A 20,930-nucleotide genomic window follows, 5' to 3' on the forward strand; every position below is an offset into this window, starting at 1 on the left:
GTTACAAGCTCTTAAGAGCCGAAATAAGAAATGTTGTCCGAGTATAGATATTGAAAAATATTCTTATTTTTGAAAAAATATCATCTAGCATTTGAAATTTCAATATTCCTAACCTACATTTTGTCCTTTCTATTCTTATTTCTATTATCAAAGTTCAAATTTTGATTATCGTAATTGTCTTTTAATTTGTCTCTCATTACTTCTATTCATCCTACATATCAAAGCCAGATAATCCTCTCCAAAGCACATTTTATTTTCTCTATTCAGAAATTTCAAGGTCTCTCACTTATCTACTGAATTAAGTGAAAATTCCACAGGCTAATGAATAAATGACCTCAGTCTCTTTCTGATACATTTCTGACCATGATTTAACCTGGGCGTTTAAAGTGGAAAATTCACTCTGCCCTGCATCTAGCTTGAGTTTTCTACCTTGTCTTCATTTAGAACTAAAAATTTTGAATCTCTTCCAAGAGCCATCTTTAATGCTACCTCTTTCATGAAGCTTTTACTGATTCTACTTAACCTTATGTTGATACTTTGTCCCACTTTTGTGGTACTTATTTATAGTTTGTCTTGAACCATGGTTGTAGACTTTCCTTCTTTCTACTCTCAGAATTTAATCTCATTATGTCAGGAACTATATCTACTCATCATGGTGTCTTCTATAGTACCTAAACAATGTCTTATGTGGAGGAAGTGCTTTAGAAGTAGTTTTAAAGTTAACATGAGAGGAATAGTGAATCACTAGACTATTATAAAGATAATTTTCTTGTATGTTTAAAAAGTATGAAAAGTATACTGCAGGGAGTTCCCTGGTAGCCTAGGGGTTAGGATTCTAGGCTTTCACTGCCAGGCCCTGGGTTCAGTCTCTGGTCAGGGAACTGAGAATCCTGCAAGCTGTGTGGTGTGACCAAGAAAAAAAAGCATACTGTAAAAATCAGAAGTTTTGAATCAAGAAATTTATTTGTCAAATATAGAATACTTTCTAGTTTTGAAGAGAAAGTTTACATTCTGTTATTTGCAGATAGGAATTTAGAAAATGTCTATGTGAATGTGATATAGTAAAGATGGTATCAGTACCATCAGATGAGTAGAAATATTTGCATGGTTACTCATTCCTTATACACCTCCTTGAAAGGATAGTATAATAACTCAGATCACCACAGCTATAAATGTTGAATAGTGATTAAAAAGAACCCATAGCACGAAAATAACTTGCAAATTCCCAACACTAAGGACTAACACTTTGACCTATTGAAGAGACAGACCCTCAAGCTTTCACTTGACCTTTTTGCTCATTTAATAAATGTTCAGTTCATTTCAATAAATGTAGTAGTTGTTAAGTACCTATTAAGCGTGCTTACAGATTTCCTGCAGATAGACCATATGCATATTCAGAATACAGAAGTGATGCTAACCTTGCTATCCAAAAAAAGAACCTCAGATTGTTTCTTGTCCTGTATTTAAGAAGGATGGTGGATTTGGAGATCAGTTTTAGATAAATGTGAGTGAATAATTTAGAAAGATTTGGCACTTGAATGTCCAATGTTTTAAAAAAGTTACTTATTTGAAATAGTTCTTTCTATGGTGATAAGCAAGGTATTTCTGTGACGCATTTTGATACTTATTTCCATACTTTATAGTAAGTTACTTACAAGTACACAAAAATCAACAAAAGCAAACCACTGGTAGTATGGCAATGGAGAAAGAGAACTTTGAGAGAAAACATAAATGAAAAAGTTGAAAGCAGTCAAGGTCCAATGGTAGTAATAGAACTTCTGTTTTTTCTTAAGCTTTTTCATAATGTAATAAAACAGTTAAGTGATTTTCACTGTTGGAAGTTAATTGCAAAAAAAATCTTGCTTTTTAGTTGAAAGTGAACAGACTTGAATTTTATAACTTTAATCCTTTTGGGTATTAAGTTGATGTCTCTATTAGCTAAATACTGACTAATCTCGGTGAGAAATTTGATTTCATAAGTTTGTAAGCCTTATGTGCCAGGCTCCTCTGTCCATGGGATTCTCCAGGCAAGAATACTAGAGTGGGTTGCCATTTCCTTCTCCAGCGGATCTTCCCAACCCAGGGATCTAACCCGGGTCTCCTGCATTGCAGGCAGATGCTTTATCCTCTGAGTCACCAGGGAAGCCCATATATAGCATAGCATACTTAAATATTTCCCTGCTGTCAAAGGTTGTAGAAAACAGTATTTTGAATTGCTTTTAATGAGGGCATAGTTGGAAGAAGTAGTGGCATTAATAACAAAGGGCTTTTAGCACGAGAATTTTGGTAGGAAATCAGTGGATTAAGGGAGAAGTACAAGACCAACCTGTAAGTAACAGATTAAGGAGATATAAATGGAAATAAAGTGGACTCTATATACACACACGGTATTAGTACGTACATGTATATGCACACTTACAAATAACCTTTTACTTCACTCTCTTATGGCTATAGATGAAACAGACTATATAATTGATGCAAGCTTTATGAGCAAAGGATCGTTTTTAACAGGAAGATTCAGTATCAAAAACAGATGAAAACATACCATCTAGCAGTTTCAGTACCAGATGGCAGCAGAGAATTTGTGTTTGTAAGGGTACTTGAGTTTTTGCACATAGGGGTAAGTTCTAGGAATGCAAATAGTATCTTTCCTTTTAACCTGTATTACACAATAGAAAGAAAAAAATAGAAGGTAGTTCTCTCCTCATATCACCCCCCACAAGAGTTAAGTAGGCCAAGGATTGGGGGAGAGAAGAGTCTAAAATATGTGGATAAGAGGTTGTTTGAGTTGGAATTATGTTTATTATGAGCAGATAAAGAAAGTGAAAAAGAGGTCAGATCCCCTGAAGTGAAAGAAAGGAGATGGTAGAGAAAGATGTTGGAGTCAGAAGTTTCCTGTGCAAGCCATGATCTGATGATGCTCAAGAACCTGTATTTTTTTCCTTCCCTGTATAGAACAGACAGGAATTGATAAGGGAGAGGATAAAAGAGATTATACTTTGCAGAGTGACCCAACAAAAGAGCAAGTTTAGATGAATATTATATATATTTATATGCAACAACATTTAATCACTTCCTTTTCTTTCATTCAGGAGACTAGGCATTGTAAGGAAGCTGTCCTGTTTTAAAACTTTCTGCCTCTGATGAAAATTGATCTGATAGCTGGTAATATCATTGAGATTTAAAGCCTTTGTTTGGAAACAAGAAGGAGACAGTTGACAAAGACCTACTGTAGATGTCTGTAAGGACTTATTTTTCACTCTCAGAATATTGTTGAATGTCATTTGCAAGATTGTTTGTAGAAAAAAAAGTGCTTAGTAGATGACTTACCTTGTTTGCTCCCTCCTCCCATAATAAGTTTTGTTCTGTTTTAATATGTATCCTTCCCTCACAGGATACATTTCCCTGAATAGTTTAAACTCCTCTTCCAGGTACTCCCTCAACTGAAAGTGACTAATAGTATCTACCCTAACCGCATTCCCACAAATCTAGGATTTGGTTCAATGAAATTACCTGTTCAAAAAATCCTCAACATTCTAGATGAGTATACCCCAAACCTTTGAGAATTCCCAAATTTGAGAGTATGGCTGTGCCATGTAATTTCTTTCAGGAAACACTGTAAAATACAGCTGAAAACTATAGATCTTAACAAGAGTTACTTTATCCATGTCAACTAACCGAATACAGCTAAGCCACAGTGACTTGGGGAGGTTGGGACTTTGACTGTATTCAGTCTCTGAATAGTTCCTCCCTGCCCACAACCCATTTCACAGAGTACCTAACTCAAATGTGAGTCTCAGCAAATGAAGCCCTGCTTGTACTGGACTCTCGGAGCCATCCTTAAAAGGTTGAAATCTGGATATAAATGCCTTGAATGGCAAAGGCCTACTCTGTGTTATGTTTACATATGTATGGCTATGTTTATAATATACTGGGCTTCCCCAGTGGCTCAGATAGTAAAGAATCTGCCTGCAATGCAGGGGACCTGAGTTTGATCTCTGATTGGAAGATCCCCTGGAGAAGGGAATGGCTCCTCACTCCAGTATTTTTGCCTGGAGAATTCCATGAACAGAGGAGCCTGGTGGGCTGCAGTCCATAGGGTCACAAACAGTCGGACATGAGTGACTGACTGACACTTACTTGCTTACCTCCTACCTATATATATTAATAAGAGAGAGTCCGCTTGGGTGACATTTGTCCATTTTACTAATGATTGTGTGGAAATAGTCTATACTCTTCTAACCTGTTAGTGATTCTGACAACTTCTTTGCAAATTTTAAGTTGTACTGGGGTTGTGAAATAGTAGTTTTTAATGATTATATAGTCCTAATACTCTGAGCTGGGTGCTTATGTAAAGAAAAAAATGAGGCTCTGACTCTGCTATGACAGAGTTGTTGCTTTAATAACAGTGCTTGGATGTTTCAGTTTTTCAGTCTTAATTCCTGTGGCTTGACCGTAGTATTCAGTCACATGTGGAAGTTTACAGCTTGTCTTAAGCTTCTCTTGCATTTCTTACATTTGCCAAGGGAGAAGGTTATAGGGCCTTGATATTTTATTGCTTCCCTATTTAAACATGTACCTAATTGCCCAATTTGCTGTTATCAAGTGAATTTAGGAGGTAGGAAATATCTCTGTCACAACACAGACTAGCTTCCTCTTCATGCTACCTTGGACAAAAGTGTGTTTAATCTAGATTTCTGGTATAATCAATAGCTTCAAAACCTTGACTTCTTCTAGACTTCACTGCCCTACTTGTCCTTGCATTCTCTTTCTGCTTATTAAAGTTAAGAGAAGTTTGACGATATCATGGGACTGCTGTGACAGCAGCAATGATATTTGCAGGAAGCTAAAAATCTGAGTGCTATATGTCATGTAAGGCCATGTTCAAAAGATTGTTTAAGGAGAAGGAAAAGGCCACCAAAGTTTAATGAGATCGGTGGTTGGGATGGGACTCCCCTAGTGGCTCAGTGGTAAAGAACTCACCTGCGAGTACAGAAGACTTAAGAGATGTGTATTTGACCCCTGGGTTGGGAAGATCCCTTGGAAGAGGGCGTGGAAACCCATTTCAGTATTCTTGCCTGGAAAATCCCATGGACAGAGGGGCCAGGCAGGCTACAGTCCATGGGGTTGCAAAGAGTTGGACACGACTGAAGTGACAGTGTGCACACACGCACACACACACACACACACAGTTGGGATAAGGAAGTTAGGATAAGGCATGAAATAGAAATGTGCCATATATTATAAGTGACCTGAAGTTTCCCCAGTTGGGAGAATTTTTTTCCCAACTTTAAGGTATTTCTGTTCTTTTTAATCTGTGCATATGTGTGTGTGAATGTGCATGTTTCTGTGTCCCAAGAGCAATACTTTATGTTATGTCTCATATCATTATGGTTGAGAATTGTTAAAAGAAGAAAAGCCTAAGAGAGGAGAAAGGGAATTCATAATTGGCTATGGGAATTGTGGTTAACTGATGTGATAACCAGTTCTTTGGGGACTAGAGCTACTTAGATGCAGACAGGAAGAATATGAGAGGAATACAGAAATGTAAAGGAGGTATTTTGGAGAATGTTAGGGACATTAGAGTAAGTATATTTTGGTAGACCTATTAATTTTGGGGTCATAATCTCAAAACTGTTTTCAAGATTGTATTAAAGTTATTTTTAAAACTTGCTAAAGAAATTCATCTTGATATTTAAACCTTTAAACATACATTCTATATTGTTGGGAATCAGAGACATTTCGGTATTATACCATGTGTTTAGCCAGAAAATAGATTAAAACCTTACTAGATGATGGAATCTTTGTGTATTTGTAAGTCACCTTGGGGAAATTTTCATGTTTTAGGTATGCTTTTTTCCAGATTGAATAACATTTTTTATGTTTGAGTAGTAGTACATTTAAGTAGTTTCATATAGTGAAATTTAAATTAGTGATTCTTTTGTAAAATAGAAAGAATTATAATAGGTTTCTTAGATTAAAATGTCTATTTTTTAACTTGGCATCATTTTTCAATAAGAATGCATTTCTGGTTTTAGTGTTGGATACTCCATATTTGATGAAAGACCTCACTCTTTTAGACTATGTGTTTTAAAAGGCTAAAAATTGTGGTTCTTTAGGAGACTGACCAATTCATCAAAATAGCTCCTTCTTTCGTCTTCCTTCTGAAAAGGCTATTTCATATCTCATAACTGCAATTCACACTGCAAATTGAGAGGCAATAAGTTTGAATACTATAGCAGTATTTTGCTGTTTTTATTTAAATAACTTTAAAAGTCACATAGAATCAGAATTAATAAATTTGCTTACCAATGTTAGATTTAATATTCAAATTGACCATGATTTTCTTCAAGTTTTTAAGTTTTTCCTGACAAGTTACATAACTTTTCAAAACAAAACCTGCTATCAATTTAAAGAATAATAAATATAGTGCATAATATTTCTGAGTCTATATATTTTTTAACTTAAATAAAAAGTAGCTTATTGTGCAAAGTTGATCTTTTGTGAAGGTATAAATAAAAGAAAATGGATTCTCCTGGGATCTTTAAGGAAAATAGACCAACACAGAAAGAATGATTGTGATTTCAAGAGCACATTTTTATGTAAAGTGTATTTGAGAGAATGAAAGCAGCATTGAAAAATGCTTTCAAATAATTATTATTGAAATCAAGCCTTGCTATTTTATTAGATCTTTGAAATAAGAGAATGGTTAGACAGAAATGAAAACTTCAAATGAAAATTCAAATGTGTCAAATTAGTTTTTAAGTATTCTACATTTCTCTTACTATTATATTAGAGTAGATCTATCAAAGTGTTACTTTGAAACCAAAACTGTTTTGAGTTATAATCTAATAAAATGTGTTGTATTTTTGTTACCATGTCATTTTATGATGTTTCAAAGGAAACAGAGTATCTTTACCTAATCTATAATAGTAAATTATTCTGGAAATTTGGCTTGACATAAAAACAGATGTGTTTTCTTGATTCCTTTTAAACTGAGGGTTGGTGGTTCGTGGTTTATTGTTCCTGTGATTGGCATTAAAAGCCTTATTTCACAGCTTGCAGTGAGGGACTATTGGATAAAGACTGTCTGTGTTCCACAAACTAAATTCAAAAAGTGTCAATCAAGGTCTCACATAGGTTACTTAGAGAATGAGTTTTCTTACTGATTTCACCAAATGTCGCCTCATGCTGTCTTTGATTGGCACAGCCTGGCAGGGAGGATGGATGAATCTGTCACCGACTGGTTAATTGTGTTGCTGGTCTCAGTCTGACATCAGGTCTTTGACTCTTAAGTGGCTCAATACAAAACAAATTAGCAGATTGTAGTCATATTTCTCATTCTATATGCTTTGACTTTGTTGAATGCAGTCCATAAATCATATTGACTGACACACAAGTAAATGATGAAAGCTGCTTTTGAGACATGAATCTAGAAAGCAGCACTGTGAAGGTGCCATGGAAGGATGCATATGGTTGACCCTTTGGGAATTTCCTAGGAGCCAAATGTCTCTTTACCACAATTGTTCTTAGAAGAAAAGCTTTTGGGTAATGCGAAAAGGATCTAATATGTCAGCAGATTCTCTTTTACAAGTTCCTTTGAAATACAAGAAGTTTGTCCAGGGGTTTTCTCTCTTTGCAAGTTGTTTTTCAGCAAAATGTGAGAGCAGGGTAAGAAAGTAGTTACCTTTAAAAGCTTGGCAGGTGTTTTTACATACTTATTGAAATTTATGTTAAAGAAAAAGAGAATGTTGGCAATAGTTGCAATTAACTTTTCAGACGAGAGGAGCAGAAATTTCTAGGTGCTTGATACTAAATGTGCTGTATTTTCTCAGTCGCTTCATTTAGTATTTTGGCTTTGTTTGTTGTATTGTTAAAAACCAGAACATCTATAATGAAAACGGCCAGTTTTAAAAGATAGTTGTAAAAGTACTTAGATTATTTTTGTTCTAGAAGGTGATACAATATTAAAGCATCAACAATAATAGCAAAATAGTGTTCGGAAAGGAGTGTTTTGGTTATACAAAAGTGTACCAAGGGCTACAGGCATCAAAAATGTTTGGGGGATATGCAAGTTTCTGGAATATTAAAATTTTCTGTCTCAAAATAAGTAATAGATAACATTTAAGAATATTTGGTCACATTTTATAGTCAAAAAGTACACATTAAAAAAAATTGATCTTATAGAATATAACTGTTTAAAGGATTTGAACCTTTGATATCAATTTTGAGCTAGAAAAAGGAATTTTTCTTTTTTTTTTTTGGAATTTTTCATTTCAATATTTTATAAACATTTTAAACTTCTGTCTTTGAGAACAATAAGCCTGTATTTAATATGCATAATCAAAGGAAATTGCATGTGTTAAAGAGAAACACGTGTGAGTGTGTGTGTGTATGCATGTGCACGCACGCTTGTATGTTTTCATTACCCATATCCACCAAGTTTATGAAATAGCCTGTATTTTTGTACTAGTACCATTATTTTGGCTCCAGTACTATTGCTGCATAGTCATATGTAGCATCTGAACCCATGTTAAAATTTTACGCAATGTGTTTGTTTATGAAATGAATGTAGCAGTAACTGTTTTGGCAGTTTATTAATCTGTTTTTGCAGTTAGTACATTATAGTGGCAACATAAGTAGGACATGGAGCTGATTTGATGGAGAAGTACATTAAAACTAAAATGTGCTAATTGTTCCATTAGATCAAAATGACATTTCCACTAAGTTTTTTCAAGCCTATTACATTGTAATTAAATTACACACCATTGATTTCTTCTTTTTCTGTCTCTCCCCTCCTGCTTCTCATTCATATTGATATCATTCTGCTTGGGAAATGGAGCTGCATGTCTCCTAGACTAAATCTTCTCGGTTTGGGGATCTTGAAGCATGCTGGGTTTTGCATTGTTTGTTACATTCCTTTTTGGCAGTTCATCAGTATTTGTCAGATAAATTGTTTGCATCAGCTTTTGTCTCTGAAGTTTCAGATTTAGATATTGGCATTCCATTTCAAATGCAGTTTGTTTGTTTTTTTACTGTGCATAGTGTCTAAATGCTAAAGATTCGTAAGGACTCATAAAAGTTGCTTGTTTCTAGTCTGACTTGAAATGTGTAATCGACTGAACAATCTTTTTAAAATGTATTTGTGTTCTTGTTTTCTAACAGATCAGTCCTATGTAAACATTTTTGCATCAATATATTATAGCATTTATGTTTGGAAGATTTTTGTGATTTTGTAGCTTTATTGGCCTTTGTGATAAGTAGGAAAAGCATAATGATCACATATCACTGGGTAAATATTTGTTAATGCTAATAAGGCAAAACATGGACATCTTACAAAAGTTCTTAGTTCTAACCTTAGTCATAGATCTTTGAATCATATGGGTGTCAGTCCATCACCAAATCACATAATTGTGGGTTGGAGATAGCCATACTAGCAGTGATATTACACTGGAAAGCTTTACCTGAAAGTTTTCTTTTCAACTGTAGTTAAAATAAAAAGCCTGCTTGAAAGAACAATTTATACTAAAGGCAGTATTATATTGTGATTCAGCTATATAATCTAGAAGCTAGACATTTAAAATTGTTTTTATAATTTTAAAGAAAATATAGCCTGAATCAAGTCAAAATTCATGTGGAGATTTAGGAGCTTATTATAGTAGAAAATACAGTGATATTATACTAAAAGACAACCACAAGTATTTGTAGCTCACTTAACTTTATATTTCTAAATTATCAGATGATTTTAAAACTTAATTTTTAAAACCTAATGAAAAGATCTGTAGAGGATTGTGAAATCATATTGGTATGCAAACGTCTTTTTCTCCCGCCTAATTGAAGCTATACTCCAAACTAAGCTTCCTATTAGAAGTAAGAACTTAATGACTCAAAGTATATTTTATAAAGACATTTTACTTATTACATACATATGAAAGTATATGTTATAAAGTATATTAGGTATAGTTAAATTATAATAAATTACACTATTAATTCTTGGCTTGGTTAATTATATAAAGGAAAGTTTAAAAAGCATTATATGAATAAATGTTCCATCAACATGACAGTTATTTTATGTCACAAATGGCATATTTTAATGTGCGTTTTTAAAAATACTTGAGATATTTAAAGAGATATGGAATAATCAATAGATTTTAAACACAAACTTTAATTTTTCTACATACAGTTATAGCTTTAATGATGTTTATATCATGAGAATGACAAGTCAACAGAATGTTACTTTCAGTTCTTATGCTAAAAGATAGCCACTCAGAATACAGAAAGGCTATCACTAAAAAAAATGCCATGAAAAATTTTTGTGATACTTTATGATATGATACGTTTCTTTGTTTGTTTATTTTTTGGTTTGGATATTTGTTTTAAACAGGGGAAAGTTGCCCAGACTGCTTGCATGTCAGCCTGCCAGCATCTGTCAACATCCTTAATGCAGATGCTACTGGACAGTGAGTTAAAACAGATAAGCATGGGAGCCGTTCAGCAGTTTAACCTAGATGTCATACAGTGTGAATGTAAGTACCTTATTGGTTAAAATGATGCATTTCTAGGAATCTATATGTAAATTCTATGGGAAAATGGTATAGAGTAGCATAGTTCATTAAAGAGAGAAGAGGCCTGATCCAGCTAAACTTTCGGCAGCCTTAGAAGCAGCTTCCTTCTAAGAAGAGAAAAATATTTCAGTTTCACATTTAGGACCTCTAGAGTGGCACTCAAGTGACAATCTGAATGGATAATTAAAAAGGTGATTTATTTATAATTTTTTTTTTCTTTATTCCTTCCGGTCATTCTTGTCTTCTTGCCAGAACTCTCCTGAGGTTTGTAGTAAATGAATGAAATTATTGTTTGTCATTCTTATTTTCCATGCATAAACTTTCAGATACGTGCTAAAGAATGCTCTTGGGAACCTGCATTCCAAGTGCAGTTTCTTTATAGTCTGACATTTTGATTCTCTCTCTCTCAAAGAATTTCTCAAGTCTTTACCTTTGCCCTTATTTTTCGCTTTATTTTCTTTAGGTGACAGGGTTAGCAGATTCCATAATCTATTGTTGACATTAGCCAGTCACCTTCAAAATTGATTGGCTGTTTAGTTATTAGCCTTGCTATAAATGCTTCTAGCTGTAGGTTTTATTACCCTTATACAAGACATGAGTTTATGGAATAATTTTTAAGCACTCCTTTCAAATGTATGGTATATTGATTAAATGATGAAAATCCCTGGTTGACAGTTTAGGCAGGCACCACTGTTGATAAATTGAAAAACAGTGGGGCACAAAAGGGATTATAAAATACTTGTTTGGGGCAGATTTTGCAATAATATATTCTGTGTAAAAGACATTAGAAAATTAAATGTCAGTGGCTTGCAGCTAAAGCAGGAGCGATAGGTTTTTCAGTGAGTAATAAATATTTGTCTGCTTCTATACAAGGCATTCTGCTAGGAAAAACATAATTAACATTAAAAAGATTAAGTGTATAGGCTCAGTTATTCATTACATTTTAAAATCATTTATTACATGAAAAAATACAGAGTTTTTAAAGACTTACCGATTTCCTTCCAAAAAAGAGAAACACTAATCTACAAAGCAAAAGAAAGATAGTTTTTCCCTACAGAAGAGAAGAACCATTTTCTTTTCCTAGAAAGCATTTCTAATTTTCTCAAATTAGAAAGCCTTTATTATGTTTCTTTCTCAAAATAAAACTGTCATTTACAAGATGATATTTAGTGTATTTACTAAAATATTTACCAAAAAGCACTTTTTAAAATGTTTCTAGGGACTTCCCTGGTGGTCCAATGGCCAAGATTCTGCACTCCCAATACAGGGGTCATAGGTTTGATCCCTGATCAGGGAACTAGATCCCACATACCACAACTAAAGATCCTACATACAGCAACTAAGAACTGCCACAACCAGATAAATATATATTAAAAAACAAACAAACAAACAAAAAACTGTTTCAGGAACTTCCCTGGTGGTCCAGTGGTTAAGAATCTGCCTGCCAGTGCAGGGGCCACAGGTTCGATCCCTAATCTAGGAAGATCCTACATGCTGTGGAGCAACGATGCCTGTGTGCCGAAGCTACTGCAGCCTACACGCTCTAGAGCCAGTGCTCTGCAACAAAAGGAGCACCTCAGTGAGAAGCTGGAGCAGCACAACTAGAGGGCAGCCCCTGCTCACTGCAACGAGAGAACGCCCAAGTACAGCAAGACCCCGCCAAAAATAAAAGCATAAATAGATAACATTTTAGAAGTTTCTAACTCAAAGCAGTTGTTAATTCATTCTACAAATAGTTTGAAACTGATTTCTTAAAAGTCTTTAAAGCTATCTTACAGGGGAATTCCCAGGTGGTTCAATGGTTGGGACTCTGCGTTTTTCACTATGGAGGGCTCTGGTTCAATCCCTGGTAGGGACCTAAGGTCCCACAAGCCATGCTGCGTGCCAAAAGAATTTTAAAAAAAGCTGTCTTATGAGGTCATTTCAGTATAATACTCATGTAAACTTTTATATAAGTATTGCTTGAGGCATTTCAGAATATTGATAATTGGGTCGTTGAACCCTTTATTGGCATTTGGTTGTATCTTCTCAATTAGATATTTGTTCAGAAATAGAAATTACTGTTTGGTTAGGCAACTTCAGGTACCTAGATTTTTTCTCTGTTCTCTTACCTCTCCTTGAAGAGAAGCCTAACTCTACTTAGAAAAAGCACATAAGCACACAGCTTTGCCTCTTTGTCCCATCACAGGACGCTTTCTCCCATTTGTTACTTATTTGGGTGGAGTTACTGAAGACTTCTTTTAAAACACTGATATTTTCTTTTTTTTAAAAAAAAAACACTGATATTTTCTTAAAAGACTAATCTCTTGGAAGAAATTATACAAAACTGTAAGGTATAACTCAGTTAAAGATGTCCAGGATTAGGTGCAAAAGGGATAAACCCTAGCCTGATGAGGGCCAAGGTTCTGGTACTATAGATACAGAAAGGGAGAAACCAGGACTTAAAGACAAATCACAGTGGATAACTCAGCTTCCTATAAGATTATGCCTGTGGTTGGCTCTGCTCCTTAATACTTACCAAGTATTTGTTGTTGTTCAGTCCCTCATTTGTGTCCTACTCATTGCAACTCCATGGACTGCAACATGCCAGGCTTCCCTGTCCTTCACCATCCCCTGGAGCTTGCTCAAACTCATGTCTATTGAGTCAGTGATGCCATCCAACCATCTCATCCTCTGTTGTCCCCTTCTCCTTCTGCAAACTATCTTTCCCAGCATCAGGGTCTTTTCCAGTGAGTTGGCTCTTTGCATCAGCTGGCCAAAGTATTAGAGGTTCAGCTTCAGCATCAGTCCTTCCAGTGACTGTTTAGGGTTGATTTCCTTTAGGATTGATGGGTTTGATCTCCTTGCAGTCCAAGGGACTCTCAAGAGTCTTCTCCAACACTACAATTCAAAAGCATCAGTTCTTTGGCGCTTAGCTGTCTTTATGGTCCAACTCTCACATCTCTACATGACTACTGGAAAAATCATAGCTTTGACTGTATGGACTTTTGTTGGTAAAGTGATGTCTCTGCTTTTTACTGTGCTGTCTAGGTTTGTTATAATTTTTCTTCCAAGGAGCCAAGTGTCTTTTAATTTCATGGCTGCAGTCACCATCTGCATTGATTTTGGAGCCCAAGAAAATAAAGTCTTTCACTGTTTCCATTGTTTCCCCATCTATATGCATGAAGTAATGAGACCAGATCATTATTTAATACAGTATCAGGCATTTGGTAATCACTGAACAAATAAAAATTGACATTCCATTTTTTCCCGCTTTGGCCACCTCATGAGGCTTGTGGGATCTTAGTTCCCCAACCAAGGATCAAACCTGGGCCGCTGGCATTGGAAGCTCAGAGTCCTAACCACTAGACCACCAGAGAATTACAACACTCCTGTTACAAAAAGAACTCATGACTTCTTATGACTGATATGTAAATCACTTAAACATGGAACTTGGCTTTCTCCAATAGTATGTTCGGAGAATTTTTGTTTTCATCCCACTATTAATTTTTTTATTTGGCTATGCTGCACAGCTTGCAGGATCTTGGTGGCCTGACCAGGGATTGAACCAAGCCCCCTTGGTTTGTAGTAGAAGCTTAGAGTCCTAACCTCTGGACTGCCAGGGAATTCCCTTCATGCTTATTTTAAATAGTGTTTTTGTTTGTCTGTTTTTAATCTGGAAGAAAGCAATTTTTAAAAATGCAAAGTTTATTTTTAATATTGATGCCATGTGTATGCTTTCTACATGTCAGGGCAGGGGAAGGAAGGAGACAGAAACAGGAAAAGGAATTTGGTTAGGTAAGAGGAAGGCTAGAATGTATGATAAATTTGTGAAGAGAAGGAATATGGATGCCTTAGGAATCAACTAGGATATGGAGAAAATGTGCAGATAGTTCAAATGTAGAATCCTAGAAGTAAATGATGATTGAATTTTGCCATCTTCCTGGTAAATGCACATTCACATACTTCTCTACTTTGAAACACTGTGAAATAATGCTGTCGGACTTTCCTGGTGGTCCAGGAGCTAAGACTCCATGCTCCCAGTGCAGAGGGACTGGTTTCGATCCCTGATCAGGAACTAGAAGCCGTATACCACGACTAAAGACCATGCACAGCCAAATAAATATTTTTAAAAAGAAATAAATGAAAATAACCCTGTCAAGTAGTTGTCCAGCTATTCCTTGAACATTTAATTTGGGAGATAACTACTCTTCAAAAAGTGAGTTTCTATTTACTATATTCCTGTATCATTTTCTTATATTGAGCTGAAATATTTTTTCTAAACTTCTAATGAAACCTAGTTCTGCCTCAGGGCGAGAGTCACCACTAGTCCATATTGTGCCTTTGTGCAAATTAGAAAAAATATTCTCACTGAAAGGAAAAAGTCTTCCAGTACTGTTTCCTTTATAGGAATTAGAAAAAAGTTTACCCCTTTTCCAGTTGGACTCTCTGATCAAGGCACAAGACTTATCAGTTCAGTTCAGTCACTCAGTCGTGTCTGACTCTTTGCGACCCCATGGACTACAGCACGCCAGGCCTCCCTGTCCATCACCAACTCCTGGAGTTCACCTGAACTCATGTCTGTTGAGTCGGTGGTGCCATCCAACCATCTCATCCTCTGTCGTCCCCTTCTCCTGCCTTCAGTCTTTCCCAGCATCAGAGTCTTCTCAAATGAGTCAGCACTTTGCATCAGGTGGCCAAAGTATTGGGGTTTCAGCTTCAACATCAGTCCTTCCAATAAACACTCAGGACTGATCTCCTTTAGGATGGACTGTTTGGATCTCTTTGCAGTCCAAGGGACTCTCAAGAGTCTTCTCCAACACCACAGTTCAAAAGCATCAATTCTTTGGTGCTCAGCTTTCTTTATAGTCCAACTCTCACATCCATGACTACTGGAAAAACCACAACCTTGACTAGACGGACATTTGTTTGCAAAGTAATATCTCGTAAACTAGGATTTCAGCCCTCCCTCCGTCCCCACTGCTCTCCTCAACTGGACACCGGTATGTAGTGAGCAGTCTGACAGCTATGTGTGGTAGTTTTGCTTAGGCTTATACAGAGAAAAGCAAGTCCTCATCCACAAGCCAAGTATATGAAAACTGCTTTATGTTTTTCTGAATCTTCTGAAAGCCAGACATAAACATTTCTTCTTACTGTTGTCATGTGATAATGATTTTAGATCCAAAGCTCTTCTTTGAACAGACTGGTTTGACTACCTTCTATTTAATGTCTGATACCCAAAGCTGAATACAGAGATACACAGGTATGCGGGAACCAGTATAATACAGAGTTGGAATATCAAATGCATTGTTCCATATTTTGTACTTTACTAGTAAAGTCCAAACTGCTATTATCTTTTTTGGTTACCAGTGTTTACTTTTGAGTCACTGAAGCTGTAGTGTTCTAAAATCTCTTTATCTTTCTCTTTTTTCTGTGTGATTTGTTTTTCTTATACTTGTATGCAAAGAGCTGACTCATTGGAAAAGACCCTGATGCTGGGAGGGATTGTGGGCAGGAGGAGAAGGGGACGACAGAGGATGAGATGGCTGGATGGCATCACCGACTCGATGGATGTGAGTTTGAGTGAACTCCGGGAGTTGGTGGTGGACAGGGAAGCCTGGCGTGCTGCGATTTATGGGGTTGCAAAGAGTCAGACACAACTGAGCGACTGAACTGAACTGTACTGATACTTGTATGATTAGTTTTTGTTTTAAGATTTTAAGATTACCTCTATTAAATTTTAAGATTTTACCACAACTAGCCTATTGAGATCTTTTTATGTCAAAATTTAATATCATCTTCAGATTTGTAATCATGCTTTTATTTAATATAGTCATTAGAAAATGTTGAACAAAACCTGATATCTGTATCCTGATATATAGTACATCAGTGATTATCAAAACATGCTTTTCAGATGAGCAGCAACCGTATCATCTGGGAACTTGTTGGCAATGTGAATTCTTGAGCCCCACCTGCTGAATTGTGGATTCTTGGTACAGTTCAGTTCAGTTCAGATCGGTTGCTCAGTCATGTCGCACTCTTTGCGACCCCATGGACTGCAGCACACCAGGCCTCCCTGTCCATCACCAACTCCCGGAGTTTACCCAAACTCATGTCCATTGAGTCGGTGATACCATCCAACCATCTCATCCTCTATTGTCCCTGCCTTAAATCTTTCCCAGCATCAGGGTCTTTTCAAATAAGTCAGCTCTTTGCATCAGGTGGCCAAAGTATTGGAGTTTCAGCTTCAACATCAGTCCTTCCAATGAACACTCAGGACTGATCTCTTTTAGGATGGACTGGTTGTATCTCCTTGCAGTGCAAGGGATGCTCAAGAGTGTTCTCTAGCACCACAGTTCAAAAGCATCAACCCTTCGACGCTCAGCTTTCTTTATAGTCCAACTCTCACATCCATACATGACTACTGGAAAAAACATAGCCTTGACTAGACGGACCTTTGTTGGCAAAGTAATGTCTCTGCTTTTTAATATGCTGTCTAGGTTGGTCATAACTTTCCTTCCAACTAGTAAGCGTCTTTTAATTTCATGGCTGCAGTCACCATCTGCAGTGATTTTGGAGCCCCCAAAAATAAAGTCTGACACTGTTTCCACTGTTTCCCCGTCTATTTCCTATGAAGTGATGGAACCAGATGCCATGATCTTCGTTGAGCTTTAAACCAACTTTTTCACTCTCCTCTTTCACTTTCATCAAGAGGCTCTTTAGTTCTCCTTCATTTTTCTGCCATAAGGGTGGTGTCATCTGCATATCTGAGGTTATTGACATTTCTCCCAGCAATCTTGATTCCAGCTTGTGCTTCATCCACCCCAGCATTTCTCGTGATGTACTCTGCATAGAAGTTAAATAAGCAGGGTGACAATATACAGCCTTGACGTACTCTTTTTCCTATTTGGAAACAGTGTGTTGTTCCATGTCCAGTTCTAACTGTTGCTTCCTGACCTACATACAGGTTTCTCAAGAGGCATGTCAGGTGGTCTGGTATTCCCATCTCCTTCAGAATTTTCCACAGTTTATTGTGATCCATACAATCAAAGGCTTTGACATAGTCAAAAAAGCAGAAATAGATGTTTTTCTGGAACTCTCTTGCTCTTTTGATGATCCAGCGGATGTTGGCAATTTGATCTCTGGTTCCTCTGCCTTTTCTAAAACCAGCTTGAACATCTAGAAGTTCACGGTTCACATATTGTTGAAGCCTGGCTTGGAGAATTTAAAGCATCACTTTACTAGCGTGTGAGATGAGTCCAATTGTGTGGTAGTTTGAGCATTCTTTGGCTTTGCCTTTCTTGGGGATTGAAATGAAAACTAATCTTTTCCAGTCCTGTGGCCACTACTGAGTTTTCCAAATGTGCTGGTGTATTGAGTGCAGCACTTTCACAGCATCATCTTTTAGGTTTTGAAACAGCTCAACTGGAATTCCACCAGTGTAGCACTACTCAAGACAGAAGGGGCATGGTGGAGAGTTCTGACAAAATATGATCCCCTGGAGAAGGGAATAGCAAACCACTTCAGTATTCTTACCTTGAGAACCCCATGAACAGTATGAAAAGGCAAAAAGATAGGATACTGAAAGATGACCTACCCAGGTCGGTAGGTGCCCAATATGCTACTGGAGATCAGTGGAGAAATAACTCCAGAAACAATGAAGGGATGGAGCCAGAGCAAAAACAACCCCCAGTTGTGGATGTAACTGGTGATAGAAGCATGGTCCAATGCTATAAAGAGCAATATCGCATAGGAACCTGGAATGTCAGGTCCATGAATCAAGGCAAATTGGAAGTGGTCAAACAAGAGATGGCAAGAGTGAACATCGACATTTTTGGAGTCAGCAAACTAAAATGGACTGGAATGGGTGAATTTAACTCAGATGACCATTATATTGACTACTGTGGGCAAAAATCCCTTGGAAGAAATGGAGTAGCCATCATAGTCAACAAAAGAGTCTGAAATGCAGTACTTGGATGCAGTCTCAAAAATGACAGAATGACCTCTTTTTGTTTCATAGGCAAACCATTCAATATCACAGTAATCCAAGTCTGTGCCCTGACCAGTAATGCTGAAGAAGCTGAGGTTGAACAGTTTTATGAAGACCCACAAGACCTTTTAGAACTAATGCCCCCAAAAGATATCCTTTTCATTTTAGGGGACTGGAATGCAAAAGTAGAAAGTCAAGAAACACCTGGAGTAACAGGCAAATTTGGCCTTGGAATACAGAATGAAGCAGGGCAAAGACTAATAGAGTTTTGCCAAGAGAGCTCACTGGTCATAGCAAACACCCTCTTCCAACAACACAAGTGAAGGCTCTACACATGGACATCACCAGATGGTCAGTACTGAAATCAGATTGATTATATTCTTTGCAGTCAAAGATGGAGAAGCTCTATACAGTCAGTGAAAACAAGACCGGGAGCTGACTGTGGCTTGGATCATGAACTCCTTATTGCCAAATTCAGACTGAAATTGAAGAAAGTGGGGAAAACCACTAGACCATTCAAGTATGACCTAAATAAAATCCCTTATGATTATACAGTAGAAATGAGAAATGGATTTAAGGGATTAGATCTGATAGACAGGATGGAGGTTCATGACATTGTACAGGAGACAGGGATCAAGACCATCCCCGAGAAAAAGAAATGCAAAAAAGCAAAATGGCTGTCTGAGGAGGCCTTACAAATAACTGTGAAAAGAAGAGAAGCCAAAAGCAAAGGAGAAAAGGAAAGATATACCTATTTGAATGCAGAGTTCCAAAGAATAGCAAGGAGAGATAAGAAAGCCTTCCTCAATGATCAGTGCAAAGAAATAGAGGAAAACGATAGAATGAGAAAGACTAGAGGTCTCTTCAAGAAAATTAGAGATACCAAGGGACCATTTCATGCAAAGATGGGCTCGATAAAGGACAGAAATGGTATAGACCTAACAGAAGCAGAAGATATTAAGAAGAGGTGGCAAGAATACACAGAAGAACTGTACAAAAAGATCTTCATGACCCAGAGAATCATGATGGTGTGATCACTCACCTAGAGCCAGACATCCTGGAATGTGAAGTCAAGTGGGTCTTAGGAAGCATCACTATGAACAAAGCTAGTGGAGGTGATGAAATTTCAGCTGAGCTATCTCAGTTTCTAAAAGATGATGCTGTGAATGTGCTGCACTCAATATGCTAGCAATTTTGGCACAAGATATAACAATTTCTTTTTGAATAAGTTTTTCAAGTGATACTGATGCACAGTAAGGTTTGAGAACCACATTATATGGATCTATCTGTTCATATTGACTTAGATCCATTATTCAGAATCTTGTGGGTGTCTTTAGATTTCTTTAGCCAGTTGCTAATTCCCTAGTTGAATTTAACTCATAGTTTTGAATCTTAAGTCGTAAGTCAAAGTTATGAACGCCTTTGCTGGATGCCTTGCTGGTCTATAGGAATAATAATGGCCATTGAGTTTTCCTCATCCTTGAGTTAATTACTTTTTCAAAGAAGAAAATGTTACTGCTCTGATTCCTTGTAGGTCCATATTGATTCGTAGTTATTTCTTTCCCTTCAAAAGGTTCAGAAACTATTACTTAAAAGTCTATGACTGGTTTGTCACAATCCTACTAGTCTGTGTTATGCTAGTAAGAAATCCAGAGTCCAAGAAAGTCAGATAGCAGAGATCAGGACCTAGATATCGTAAACCACCAAAGATCCTGGGCACCTCAAGAAATTCAGTCTAAAGATTTTAAACAATAAGAGGTGAGCATCAAATCTAAGGATCAGGAATGGCCTTTATTTTGAATTAAATGTTCCTTTTATCTAGTTTGATTATTTTTCCATCCTTATTACTTTGTAGAAACATTATGCATATATTTCCTAGACCTTAAAATGTCATTCTGCAGGTAGAAACAAATAGCACAACCAGTTGAGGTTGGGGAGGTAGAAAGTTAGAATAACTCAGTTTCTCATGTCATTCAGCCATTATGCTTTTAGTTGCTGTTTCGTTTTTCTAGTGGTGAAAGAATTAGTACTGATTCATCCATGTGCTCACTTATTTTTTCAAATATGTTTGTGCCCTTTTCCCTGGTATTTCTTGTGACACACAGACTTCTAAGGTTTTAAACTGGCTTGAGCTCAAATTTCAGTCTGTAACTGAATTTTTTCCTTGTAGAGTCAACTAGTTTGTAGGAAAGATTCATTTATTCAGATGTTTAATGGGAACCTATTACCTGTTATTACTGGGAAATAAAGAAGATGAATCAGGTTTCAAAGATCTCACATACTGGATGGGGAGAAAACAGACATGTAAATAGCTATAGTAGAATATAAATTCTTTATAGAAGTACATACTACTTGAAAAGAGGGAGCAATTAATTATACATGCCATGGGATTGAAA

General features: G+C 36.6%; 1 protein-coding gene across 10 annotated transcripts in view; it reads left to right on the forward strand.

The window, feature by feature from the left end:
- The window catches only part of EXOC6 (exocyst complex component 6), a 190,444-nt gene that overhangs the window by 124,427 nt on the left and 45,087 nt on the right, over positions 1-20,930 (forward strand). For all 10 annotated transcript variants that reach the window (XM_060405010.1, XM_060405012.1, XM_060405015.1 and 7 more), the window contains one exon: positions 10,385-10,526. In XM_060405010.1, the coding sequence (XP_060260993.1) occupies positions 10,385-10,526 (142 nt within the window). The remainder of the gene's footprint in view (positions 1-10,384; positions 10,527-20,930) is intronic.

Source organism: Ovis aries, chromosome 22 (genome assembly GCF_016772045.2).
Source record: "Ovis aries strain OAR_USU_Benz2616 breed Rambouillet chromosome 22, ARS-UI_Ramb_v3.0, whole genome shotgun sequence".
NCBI classification, from domain to species: domain Eukaryota; kingdom Metazoa; phylum Chordata; class Mammalia; order Artiodactyla; family Bovidae; genus Ovis; species Ovis aries.